Source organism: Geotrypetes seraphini, chromosome 4 (assembly GCF_902459505.1).
Source record: "Geotrypetes seraphini chromosome 4, aGeoSer1.1, whole genome shotgun sequence".
In the NCBI taxonomy this organism is placed as follows: domain Eukaryota; kingdom Metazoa; phylum Chordata; class Amphibia; order Gymnophiona; family Dermophiidae; genus Geotrypetes; species Geotrypetes seraphini.
In genome coordinates, this window is record NC_047087.1 from 236,192,995 (window position 1) to 236,207,258 (window position 14,264).

General features: G+C 40.5%; 1 protein-coding gene across 6 annotated transcripts in view; it reads left to right on the top strand.

The window, feature by feature from the left end:
* Window positions 1-14,264, top strand: part of ARHGAP22 (Rho GTPase activating protein 22) — a 285,773-nt gene that overhangs the window by 238,869 nt on the left and 32,640 nt on the right. For all 6 annotated transcript variants that reach the window (XM_033943092.1, XM_033943093.1, XM_033943089.1 and 3 more), the window contains 2 exons: window positions 5,476-5,683; window positions 12,132-12,264. In XM_033943092.1, the coding sequence (XP_033798983.1) occupies window positions 5,476-5,683; window positions 12,132-12,264 (341 nt within the window). The remainder of the gene's footprint in view (window positions 1-5,475; window positions 5,684-12,131; window positions 12,265-14,264) is intronic.

The following is a 14,264-nucleotide window of genomic DNA, read 5'->3' on the forward strand; positions in this document are numbered from 1 at the left end:
CATAATACAGAGCCTGTTGAGAAAACAAATCTTTCCTAGCCAGTTGTGAGAAAATTTCATTGTATTTATATTTAGCTTTCAAGAGGGCCTGTAAAGTATTTAACAAAACAAGATAGGCATCTTTTTAAAAAATCTTTAGTTTTCAAAGCAAACAAAAACCGCAATACAATATACATACAAATAATAATCATCAAATAAGCACTTATAATCAATCAGTATCAATACAAAAATAAAACCCCTCTCCCATCCAACATTTTCCATCAGGGAATAATACCAAACAAAAGATATATCCACCCATGCTTCCCTGGATATGTGGGTATTAAAACAATAGGAAATAAAGATAAAGGACAACTCTAACAACTCTACAAAACACGGCAATGGACCCCTAAACTAATTTGAATATCTTAGTATGCCCTAGCATATCAGCATTCATTTTCTCATACTTATAACTTCAGCATAAATTCGCCCATCAAAAAAAAAACTAAGGCGATCCCAATTTTTCCAGTTACGAGTAATCATGTGCACTCACACAGCCATCCTCATCGCCTCCAATTTCCAGAATCCAAGAAAGGCATCTTGAAGTTTTGAGAATGGGCATGTTTGATGATAGATTTTTGTGTGTGTTTTGCAAACCATCTAAACTGCTAAGGAGCAGATATCATATAAAAAATGCCCCTCCACATCAACTGTCTCACCCCTAACCACATGCTTATTAACCCCATCACAAAATCTTATGGATTAGTGACACAAGACCTTCACCTTTCTTCATCCATGTTGGTTCTGATCTATTAAGCCATTACATTGGCCACCTTCTGATCCTTGAAAATAGTGACAATTTTAATGATGGATTACAAATGGCTAGGTCTGGAATTTCACTTCTGAGTTATTTCAGAAGCACACAGTATATAGCATCTATTCCAGGTGATTTGCTGCCTTAAGCCTGTCAGTTTGCTCTATTAAATCTTGCTAATTTACCTAGATTTGCTTCAATTCCTCTATATCATCAACATCAAAAATTGTTTCTAACAAAGACCAAAGCAAAGAATTAATTTAGGAGCCCTTTTGCTGAAATGTGGGCTTAACATGTTCTATCCTGGGACTTTCCCGCATGCAAAATCCAGATTTAATGCAGCACGTTTCAGGGCTTCTTTTTTTTTTTTAACTTTGCAGGCTGTGGATTAACTTAGTCATTAGCATGTGAAACTTACAAAAATTAACATAGGAGCATTTAACATTTCCTATCTAGCTAACTTGCTTGTGCCCAGCTATCCACTGATATGTCACATAAACATGTAGAGCCACTTAATATCAGCACAAACTGACCTGACAATATCCAGGTAGTTCCAAGGTGATTGAAAAGGTGGAGTTTGGACAGGAATGGCGGGGCAATATTCAGTGTCAGTGCCTAGATGGTGAACTAGACAGATAAAACCATATAAAAAGCAGTTATACCTTTGCCCAGTTATAAGAACATAAGAATAGTCTTACTGGGTCAGACCAATGGTCCATCAAGCCCAGTAGCCCGTTCCCACAGTGGCCAATCCAGGTCACTAGTACCTGTCCAAAACCCAAGGAGTAGCAATATTCCATGTCAACGATCTAGGGCAGGGGTAGGGAACTCCGGTCCTCAAGAGCCATATTCCAGTCGGGTTTTCAGGATTTCCCCAATGAATATGCATTGAAAGCAGTGTATGCAAATAGATCTCATGCATATTCATTGGGGAAATCCTGAAAATTCAACTGGAATACGGCTCTCGAGGACTGGAGTTCCCTTCCCCTGATCTAGGGCAAGCAGTGGCTGCTACTTAAAAAGAACTAAAGTGCTTAGAAAAATAGCTGTTTTTCTTCCCATTTCAACCTATTAGAACTAGTATACCCATTGCAAAAAGTACCCTAGCAAATTGACTGGCTTCTTGTTTATTAACATAAGAGCATAAGAATAGCCTTACTGGGTCAGATCAATGGTCCATCAAGCCCAGTAGCCCATTCTCACGGTGGCCAATCCAGGTCACTAGTACCTGGCCAAAACCCAAAGAGAAGCAACATTCCATGCTACTGATCCAGGGCAAGCAGAGGTTTCCCCCATGTCTTAATAACAGACTATGGACTTTTCCTTCAGGAATTTGTCCAAACCTTTCTTAAAACCAGCTACGCTATCCTCTCTTACCACAATCTCTGGCAATGCGTTCAAGAGCTTAACTATTCTCTGAGTGAAAAACAATTTTCTCCTATTGGTTGTAACTTCATCGAGTGTCCCCTAGTCTTTGTAATTTTTGACGTAGTGAAAAATCGAACCCCTTGTACCCGTTCTACTCCACTTAGGATTTTATAGACTTCAATCATAGCTCCCCTCAGCCATCTGTTTTCCAAGCTGAAGAGCCTTAACCGTTTTTGTCTTTCCTCATATAAGAGGAGTTCCATCCCCTTTATCATCTTGGTCGCTCTTCTTTGAAACTTTTCTAGCGCCACTATATCTTTCTTGAGATAAGGAGACCAGAATTGAGCGCATTGCTCCAGATGATGTCGCACCATGGAATGATACAGGGGCATTATAACATTATTAGTTTTGTTAACCATCCCTTTTTTAAATAATTCCTAGCATCCTGTTTGTTTTTTTAGCCATCACCACACATTTAGCAGAAGGTTTCATCATATTGTCTACGATGACACCCAGATCCATTTCTTGGGCATTAATCCTCAAGGTGGACCCTAGCAGCCAGTCACTGTGATTCAGGTTATTCTTCCCAATGTGCATCACTTTGCATTTGTCCACATTAAATTCCATTTGCCATTTGGATGCCCAGTCTTCCAATTTCCTAAGGTCCGCCTGCAATTTTTCATAATCTGTATGCATTTTAACAACTTTGAACAGTTTAGTGTCATCTGCAAATTTAATAACCTCACTCATCGTTCCAATTTCCAGATCATGTATAAATAAGTTAAATAGCACTGGTCCTAGTACAGACCCATGCGACACTCCACTGTTTATGCTCCTCCATTGAGAAAAAAGACCATTTAACCCTACCCTCTGTTTTCTATCTGATAACCAATTCCTAATACACAACTGAACTTTGCCACCTATCCCATGACACTTTATTTTTCTCAGGAGCCTCTCGTGAGGAACTTTATCAAAAGCTTTCTGAAAATCTAGATATACTATATCAACCGGCTTACCTTCATCCACATGATTATTCATACCTTCAAAGAAGTCAAGCAAATTTATGAGGCAAGATCTCCCTCGGCTGACTCCATCTCATTAAATCATGTTTGTCTACGTGTTCCACAATTTTATTTTTAATAATTGTTTCTACCATTTTTCCCAGCACTGAAGTAAGGCTTACCAGTCTGTAATTTCCTGGATCTCCCCTGGAACCCTTTTTAAAAATTGGCATAACATTGGCCACCCTCCAATCTTCAGGTACTACAGTTAACAATTTGGGTACTGGCAATGAATAGATTATGTAACTTTTTTTTTTTTTTTTTTTTTTTTGGGGGGGGGGCAGATATTAAGTGCTCTGCCTTAATTGCCTATGCCACAAAGAATAGAAAATGGATATCATTCCCCTCAAAGTTTGCTTTTGTTACCAGGACATAGATTTTTTTTTTTTTTTACATTTACCTTTTCTGCAGAACATTCCAGATTGATTTCAAGCTGATTAAACTTAGGAGCCCTTTTGTTGTCTAGGCTCAAGCAGTGGAACTTGATGGATAAAAATGTGCTAGTCACAGATCAGAGGAAGCATCACCAAGCTTTTTCCACCTTCATCCATCAAGATGGGCTCTGCTTCTTCTACAATGTGACTAGTCTGAGGTAATTGGAGTCGCCTGTAACCCAAAAGAGTGATGTCTCTTCACTGATAGCTCATCCAGGAGCTTCATAGCTATGCTGCTCCATAACTGGAACAAGTACCCATCTCTTCCACTCAGTGCACCTCAAAGAGGATTACAACAGCATCAAGACCTTACTAGGCGCTTTGAAATAAGATGAGTACAGCTGGGAGGTCATCGGAGACTTCAAAATGGTGGCAGTCCTCATGGATCTCCAAGACAGTTTTACCAAGTTTCTTTGCTTTCTCTGCCTTTGGGACAGCAGGGACACAAAGGTGCAAACTGCAATCTGTAAACTGTATCTCATGTATATTGGTATTAGATCCCTAGGATGTGTCGAGTTAGGCTAAAAACTTGTATTGAAAAAAAGTTATACTGTAACTGTAGCAAATTGTAACCCGTTAACTGTATATTATGTATGGTTAACCTGTAACCCGTTCTGAGCTTATTGGAGAGACCAGGATAGAAAACAAATAAAATAAATAAATAAGCATAAAGTTGTGTGTATATGTTTATAGAATTTGGAGGATGGTACTTTAGGCACAATAGCAATCATAATGATAATGTGTGCAGTCTTTCCCTTTCACTTGCTGCTTGTTATTAGCTTGTACACCCAATTTTATGTCCCTCCTATTCCTACTAATGCCCTCCCCTCCTTTGAATCTCCTCAGTGGACCATCTCCAATCAGTAGCTTAGTAAGGGGGGGGGCGGTTGACCCTGGGTTCCATGTTGGTGGGGGTGCTGGCACCCTTCCTTCTCTCCGCCCCTGCCTCTTCCCATTCCTTCCCTCCATGCACATGCCTCCCTTCCCTTCCCCCATACCTCCTAGCTGAAGTTGTTGTTCGTGGCGGTCAACAACATACTCATCGCAACCCTGTCTGTTCTCCCACTGACGTCACTTCTGGGTGCCACACTTAGGAAGTGAAGTCAAAGGAAGAGTCGACGGGGTCATGAGGAGCATGTTGTTGACTGCCACGATCAACAACTTCAACTAGAGGTATAAGGGAAGGGGAGTGCACTGCTGGTGAGATTGGGGAAGGTGCTAGGAAAGGGGGCATGCAAGGCATGCGGGATCAAGGAAGGAGCAGGGGGTGGATACGAGGGTGGGGGTAGGGTGCTACCACCCCAGGCGCCTCTCACCCTCGCTACACCATTAATCTCAATTCATGTCTGGTCAATAGTCAGCCACCGACTTTCTCTGGAAATTCAATGTTAGGCCATGTCCAGGCACTGATGTTGAATATCCAGGCATATGTGGCCAGCTAACATATATGCAGTTAAGTACAGTATTCAGCACTTAACCACTTAGGATGAACTGCATAAAGTTAGTACCTTGGTTTATGCGATTCTGTTTATACAATTAACCGCTGAATGTCGACACGCAACTACTTAAGTGCTGACTTCCTTGCCAGATAGCCCTCAAGTTAGCTGGTTTTGGCTTAGGTGAATATTCAGCAACATTAAGTGTCACTGAATATCCAGGGTTAGCCCTGAACAAGTGATTTAAACAGACAAGAGCCTCTCCTGGCTTTGAATATTGATTGGATGCCATTTTACCAGCTTCCCAAACAACATATTTACACTTAGTCTCAAATGAATATTTACACTCGGTCTCAAATGAATATTTAACTATTTCCTCTTTTCAGGCATCTTTGGCCAGCGCCTGGAAGACACTGTGCTCTATGAAAGAAAGTATGGCCACAGGTTAGCTCCACTACTGGTGGAACAATGTGTGGATTTTATTCGGGAGCGTGGGCTTGCTGAAGAAGGCTTATTTCGGATGCCAGGCCAAGCCAACCTAGTAAAGGACCTTCAGGATGCTTTTGATTGTGGAGAAAAACCTTTATTTGACAGGTATGTTATACTGTCTGGTTGAACAGGAAAACTAACTCAACAAATGGTCAAAAACTACAAAAACAGTGGTGCTATGAGTCTTTAATACACATTTGGAAAACAAGACTCTACACAATTGTGTTTCTGCTTTTCGACCTGCGTTGGGTATCTTCGAAATGAAATTTTTAGAGCCTATTTGACTTCTAATGTTTAGCTGTGCCATGCCACTTTGTTCTACAGGTGAGTAATAAGCAGTTTGATGTCGCACATTCCCTGAGGCCAACAGTATCACTGTTCATAGTTTACAGTCTTTCAACAAGTTAAGACATTACATTTTTAAGAGAGTGACTGAGACTCCTGACGTAGGCCAAAAAGCCAAAACATAATTGTATGGAGTCCTGTTTTCCATATTTGTATTAAAGACTCATAGCAATGTGCAGTTTTTTCCATTGTGTTTGTTTTTTTTATTTTCTGGTTGTTAAAGAGTAATTTTACAAAAGGCAGCTTATATAAACACCCAAAGGGTACCTATTTCCAGCCTATGTGTCTTTATAAAATACTAGTGGAAAAGTAGCAGAAATTGTGCCTAGAATGACGTGAAGCCTGCTAAGGAGCAGACCTACTATATTTTTCGCTCTATAAAATGCACCTGACCACAAGACACACCTAACTGTAGAGGAAGAAAAACCAAGAAAAAATTCTGAACCAAATGGTGTGCCCTGTCCCCCTTCTCGTGGTCTAGTGGTAGGCTGGGACAGGGTACAGGGCACATCTAATGGTAGGCACATGTAGTGGCAGCCAGCCAGCCAGTGTGACAAACCTACTGTAATCCCAAGGTTTATCACAGGAAAATATGGAATATCGCACAAACCCCGGTGCACAAGGGCAGACCAGATCAGAGCCCATGACAGTAATTTAGCTGACTACCCTATGAGCAGTGAAGATGAGACTGAGACAGAACAGGAAAGGTTTGCCTTACCTAAGGTAGTGCCAAAGCCAGTCAATAAATCTCTGCCCTGCTATTACCCAGTTCCAGTAAGGCAGAAACCAGAAAGAAGGTTTTCTTTCAGAGAAACATCACAAGCTGAGGAAGGAAAGCCCTTCCCCCCCTCAGAAGCCAAGGGGGTGTAGTTTTCCTCAGCTTAAAGTGAGGCTCAGCAGAGAGCAGGGGGGAGACAGGAGAGACGAGAGAGACAGGAAGATCAGCGGGGGACTGAGCTTACCACAGACCAGCCAGCTGAGGTACACAGCACGGATTGAGAAATGACAGAGGAGCAAGCTGAAGGAAACTTGCCTTCAGAGTTCTTTTCCTCAGAGCCGGGTAAGGCTATGATTGTTGAGGACAACAGTGCTGCAGCTGAAGTATGGCCAGAGTAAATGGAAGTGGCTTGAAACAAATGTGAGTTTGCTGGATGTTTTCCTTTACTGCTTTTTCCTGGTATGCAGACTGTGGGTACTGTAAGAGAAGGTATTTTTGGGACTGTACAGTTTTCTGCATTTTTTTACTCTGTGCCTTAAAACCTAAGGAACTGTATCTTTCCCTGAGCAGAACAGTGGTTAAACTAAGCCAAACGCTGGGCAGGAAACTCAGCCTGTTTTGTGTTTATGAATCATTGCTGACAAAGCTCCGTGCTCAGAGACCAGCTGCTAGCTATTGCCATAGCAGCCCATTGATTGCACAGTGCCTGCATGTCTCTCTTAAATATAGTGAAAATCTATGTGAGTAAATGCTGATATATTTTCACTGCTTACCACCATCCTGGTTGATGATTAAGACTGTCCTTTAGAATCATTATTGTTTCTCTGCTGCATGAATGCCATAAAGCTGTCTCTGCTGAAATAGGAACTTATTGTCTAGAAGTGAAAACATTCAAACATTCCCAGAATAATGCTCTGGTGAAGAGGACTGTGATTAATTCCCTTACCAAGCCCGGAACCAGCAACTGAGTTAAACCTGATTTTGGATTTACAATACAAATCTTTTCTGTTGATTATATTTTGTTTTTGCTTTCATGAAAACCTTTGATGGGCTCATGTTTGTGTTACATTACCAAGCTAATGATAAGGACTATGATTTTGAGGCCATTGGCCAAATAAAATGTACATTTTTTTCTTTCAGCCATTCTAAATGGTGTTCTTTGGAAGAGCAATTCTAGGCGATTGCCTAGGGATAAACAACCTGAAAGGCTCCCTTAGTTTCAGGGAGACCACGCCAGATTTAAGCAGCATGCCACTACCTGGCTGCCTGTCACGATCTTTGGGGGCACAGGTGTGACACCAGCCAGCCCCAAGGCAGTCAGCCAGCCAGCCAACCCCCAGCTAGCAACCCCCCCCCCCAGGGTACCTTTTTTTTTTTGTATCCCGGTTCCCAGCGCGCTTTCCACCCTCCTGCCTCAGTTCCCCTGCTCTCTACTGACACTGACACATTGGTGCACGAGGCAGGTGCGTGCTTTTTGTGTGCCTGCCTGGTCCCACGCTGCACTCCAAATGGCTGCCGTGAGTTCTTGCGGGACTCACGAGAACTGACAGCAGCCATTCAGAGTACAACGCAGAACCAGGCGGGCACGCAAAAAGCATGCACCTGCCTCGCGCACCACTGTGCCACTACTGGAAGAAAGCAGGGGAACCGTGGCAGAAGCGCTGAAAGCTCGCTGGGAGCCAGGATGCAAATAAAAAGGTATGGTGTTGGGCTGGTTTTTTGTTGTTGTTTTTTTTAATATTCGCTCCTTAAGACGCACCCTTATTTCCACCCCCTTTTTGGGGGTGGAAAAAGTGCATTTTATGGAGCGAAAAATACAGTAAATGTTAAACCTCTAAAGTATAAGTATTTTGTAAAACACACATAGAAATCATGACTCTGCTTACACATGCAATACCTGTGGAGGGCCATTTTCAATAGGATGTCTAAATCTGACTTTGGATGTTCCCCACAAAACATCCAAAGTCAGAGGTGAAGAAACAGCTATTTTTGAATGGGACATCCAATTTTCTTTTTTCTGAAAATCCCCTACTGGGACATCTTGGCAACCAAAACATCTAGGCTACAAGGACATCTAAGTTTATTTGCCATTTTCAATAGAAAAAGTAGCTAGAAACTTGGGCACAGGCAGCCATGACCCTCATGTTTGCATTCAGTGGTCTGTCATTTTCTGTTGATTGTACAGTATATTAGATGGAAAATATGTACATCAGATGCTGTAAAACATTTAGGGGGAAATTTTATAAAGGAGTTTTCACACAAAAGCATAAAAGTACTTGGGAGGAGAAGACAGGCCCATAAGACTCTCTAACCACTACATTTATGGTGGAAAGTATGAGGCCACAGAAACAGTCAAGTTGAGAGCATCCAAATCTAGACCATTTAGACATGGGAGAGGCCAGCATTGTAATAGACTGGCCACATAGACATTTAGACATGTCTAAATGGTGCCTATGTGGGCATTTCTAACTTGGATTGTTTGAGGATTGAAAATAACAGAACAATGAAAAATATCCAGGGCAAAAAAAGTAGGATGCTTTAGGCTAGACCTGTTTCAATAATGACTAAGGGCCAGATTCTATAAACTGTGCCTAACTCGGCAGGCACCTAGGAAAATTGGCACCTACTGCATGTCAATCAAAGTTAGGTGCCATTTGTAGAATCACACCTGGTGATTCCTAACTAGACTTAGGCACCAGTAGGTGTGAAAATCTTAGGCACCAGTATGTTAAGCCAGGGTTTTCTTGGCCTAAAATTCCAGCGCCTGTCCTTAACCACACCTACTTGCTGATAATAATAATAATAATTTTATTCTTCTATACCGCCACAATCGTGCGACTTCTAGGTGGTTTACAACTGAAGAGAGCTGAACAATCAGCGAGTTACAATATGCAGATAATTAATGAAATTACAGTATACAGAATCATGGAAAAGCAACAATTACAATATACAGTTTGTTTAGAAATTCAGAGGGGTCCTTTTAGATAAAGTGGCGAAATACATAGTACAGTTTGTTTAGAATTTTTTCAGGGGGGACATATTAGGAAAAAGAAAAGGAAATAGTGATTGGTGTAGTTGAAGTTTAGGTGATATATTTGTCGAATAAGGCAGTTTTTATGGTTTTTCTAAAGGCAACATAGGTCAATCTAACTCTTTTTATGTAGTTGTCCAGCCAATGTTGTTGTTTGTTTGCTTGATACATGAAAGTTCTATCCAGGAAGGTTTTGTATTTACAGCCGATAATGCTTGGATATGCGAATAGATTGCAATTTCTGGTTTGCCTCGTGGGACTGTATAGTACGAAGTGTGATAATAAGTATATGGGGGGCTAGTCCCCATATTAGTTTGAAGCATATGCAAGCGAACTTGAATATTATTCGTGCTTCGACTGGCAGCCAGTGCAGTAGTCTGTAGTAGGGGCTGACATGGTCACTTTTTTTTAATCCAAATATCAGGCGGACTGCTGTGTTCTGAACTAATCTAAGTTTACTCACTGTTTTTTTGAGTATACCCATATAAATGATGTTGCAGTAATCCAGTGTAGAAAGTACTAGTGATTGCACTAGTAGTCTAAATGATAATGGGTCAAAGTATTTTTTGATGGTCTTTAATTTCCATAATGTCAGGAAACACTTTTTTACCACTTAGTTTGTGTGTTCAACCATTGTCAAATGTGTGTCTAATGTGACTCCTAATATTTTTATTGTTTTGGTAATCGGGTACTCATGATCTTTTTTATGTAACGTTGTTTTTGTAATTTTGCTGTTGAGCTTGCAAGGAAGACTTTAGTTTTTTCTGTGTTTAGTTTCAACTTGAAATTGATTGTCCAGTGTTCTATTTCGGTCATAATATGAGAAATGTATTCTAAGGTCTCGTTTGTTATGCTGTTCAGTGGGATTAAAATGGAAATGTCATCTGCTTATATGTAGTTTAAGTTTAGCTTTTGTAGTAAATGTCCTAGGGATGAGATGTAAATGTTCAATAGTGTTGGTGATAATGGTGATCCCTGTGGTACTCCCGAGGGGTTCCTCCAAAGTTTCGAGTAGGTCCCAGATAGATACCAGATAGATACCAGTAGGCGCCTTAGTGTAGACACCAACATCAAAATTGTATGCGCCTACCAGCTAATTATTTTTTAAATAATTTTTAATTGGTTTTTGATAGCACTTTCAATTATTAGTGCCAATTAAGTTAATTAATAAAAAAATTAAGTTAGGCGCCTAGATTGGTAAGCGCTTTTTATAGAATTAGGCCTAAATGCCAAAAAGGTACCACTGGAGGGACAAAGGTATGAACCCCACCCTTAATCCCCCAGTAGTCCCTGACCCCCTCCCACATCCCTAAAACATGAAGGTTACAGCACAGCAAGCAGGTCCCTGGAGTAGCCTAGTGATTTACCTACATATAGGTAACACCTGCATATTAAAAGCTATTGTAATGGTATACATAAAATTCCTATGAGTGTCAGAACTTTTGCCAAACAACAAGGAAATCCAACGGTGTCTGCAATTCAAGAACATCAAGCAAAAAAACAAAAGAGAAAACTGCAGACAATATGTACAAGATGCAGGCTGTGTTGACTAAACCAAATATAAAATGCGGAAATTATTGTCACCCTTTTTTTACAAACCCTGGGACCCGACATGGTCCGTGTTTCGGAGAACACACCTTCGTCAGGGGTTCATTAGTTGTAAGGATTAAAACAAACCGCAATATAAATTGGTAATAAGCAAAGCGCCTGTGTTAAAGCTTTTGCGGTGTACAGTTGGATCGCATTGATTGCTTTAACACAGGCGCTTTGCTTATTACCAACTTATATTGCGGTTTGTTTTAACCCTTACAACTAATGGACCCCTGAATAAGGTGTGTTCTCTGAAACACGGGCCGTGTCGGGTCTCAGGGTTTGTAAAAAAAGGGTGACAATAGTTACCGCATTTTATATTTGGTTTAATAAACACAGCCTGCATCTTGTACATACCGTCTGCAGTTTTCTCTTTTGTTTTTTTCAGAACTTTTGCCGCCACGGTTGGTGATTAAAAAAAAATAAAACACTAGCACAGCTTCATTAAAGGGGGCCTATGTTTGTACTCACCTTTAAACATTAAACAAACCATCCAAGTGCATGAAATGCCAACTGCAGACACCTAGAATGCTTCTCTGATATGGGATTTTCTGCATCTTGTGCCACGAAGAAGAAAAATGATTTGCTATAGTGATTTTAACAAGATATAATTAGCATTTTCAGAAAGCCTGTTAATTCACTGTAAGTATTCCTTAGGGTAGCTGTTAGGGAGCCTTTGTATGCATTGTTCATACCTGTGAGAAGAATGTTTTTGTGCTTTGCTCTTTTGAGAATTTGCCAAGGAAATGCCTAGGTTCCCATAAGCCATTAAATGTTTGCTAATTGCATCTGAATGCATTTTATGGAATAGCTTTGGTTTGCTTATGCACCTGAAGGCTTCTAAGATCTCTCTTTCCATTCTCCTGCAGCAGTACAGATGTTCACACTGTAGCATCTCTCCTGAAACTGTACCTGCGAGAACTGCCAGAACCTGTCATTCCTTTTGCCAAATATGAGGATTTTCTGTCCTGTGCACAGCTGTTGTCTAAGGATGAGGTTGAGGTCAGTGTCTCTTGTCTCTTTCTAAGCTCCGAAGAGAAACTGACTGTGAATTTGCTTCTTCTGAGGAGCAGAATTAATGCAGAATTATTCACTGCCTGCTTATTTCCTAATACAATGTGTTCTGATCTAATTAAAGGAAAGGTAAGCTATTTCAGATAAATGGTAAAGTCAGAGATATGAAAACCAGTTCTTAAATATTTTCTTGGCATTCTATTTGACAGACAGTTAATGACAAAGCTCTAGGTATTGCTCAGTACCTTGTGAGTTAATGTCCCAGTCTGCAAACTTTGTCTCATGTCACAAATATGTCAATGTATTTCAGCCGATGTTCTCCAAAGTCAAAGCTGTGCATGAGAGGAAATAATGATCAAAGTCGTCAAGAGCAAGATTTTGAAATTATTGTGGCTTTTTTTTTTTTTCTTCAAAATCTTTATTGTACTGACTTTAATCAGAATTTGGAACACACTGCATTCGTTTTGACAGAGCTCAACTAAATCCCCATAATTTTTTTTGAATCCCCATGCATGTTGGCATCCTGATAGCACAGAAATGCAATACCATTGCTAAAGAACTCTTCCAGAATTCCTCCCTCCACAGTGCCATAGAATTCTTCTGCCCATCAATGGTGCAAATATATAGGGAACTCTTGGAAAATTCTGAGCCTAGCATCCTCCCCATGAAATTTTGATAAATTAAATAATCATCCCGACCCCACCTATCTCAGAATAATTCTGCAAACATGCACAACTGGATATTATACCCTAAATAGCAGCATTGGGGTACCCTGTATGGAAAAACTCTAGTCATCAAGACACACAAAAAATGAGAATGGGTTGAGAAAAATGTCATAAACATTATAATCATCTCAAATCTGAATATTCACTCACTAAATATAAGGGAGAAAAGAACTTCAGTAATGAACAGAAGTCCCTAGTTCAATCACTTGGGAACACTACTGACTTATCAACACAGGTCCTAAAATATCTCCCTGTCTCTGATATCAGTTAGTTAAAGCAATTCCTATTTTCTTTCTTTCTTGGTTTTTAAAAAAATATTTTTTTCTATATATAGACACACAATACCATTTCCATACATTAAGCTCTATTTTCAAAAATCCACTTAGAATCAAAGGTACTTACTTGTCTGTGATGTTTATATTAACATGTAAAAATACAGCGCTGCTTGATATACTGAAGCCGGCAATACTTCCATATTGGATGTTGAATCATCAAAATAATTGTTGTCATTACTAAACTAAACTAAACTAAACCTTAGGTTTATATATCGCACCATCTCCATGGTTGTGGAGCTCGGCACGGTTTACAGGAATTGTAAAGAGAAAGGAACTACAAGGTAAGAACTAGATAAGGGTCAGAGGGTAGAGGGAAGTTAGAGGGCTAGGATGTCAAAAGAGGAGGAAGAGTTAGATTTTTGAGAATAACCAGGTTTTCAGAAGTTTACGGAAGGGTTGGAGAGCACTCAGGTTCCGGAGGGGGGAGGTGAGGTTGTTCCAGAGCTCGGTGAGTCTGAAGTGGAGGGAAGTTCCCAGTATTCCTGGGAGGGAGATGCCTTTTAGTGAGGGGAAGGATAGCTTCAATTTTTGGGTGGGTCTGGTGGTATTAGGATTTGAGGAGTTCCAAGAAAGCGGAATTAGTGGAGGGAGGATGCCGTGGACGATCTTGAAGGTTAGGCAGATGCAATTGAAATGGACTCTGAGAATTACCGGAAGCCAGTGAAGCTTGAGGAGGAGCGGTGAGACATGATCGAATTTACTTTTTGAAAAGATAAGCTTGGCTGCGGCATTTTGAATCCGTTAGAGTCTGTGAAGGTTTTTCTTTGCTAGGCTTATAAAGATAGAATTGCAATAGTCCAGTCTGGAGAGGATGATAGATTGGACGAGAACGGCAAAATGATTTTGGTGGAAACAAGATCTTACTTTCCTCAGCATGTGAAGGCTGAAATAACATTTTTTCACCAGGGAGTTGAGGTGGTCATTGAAG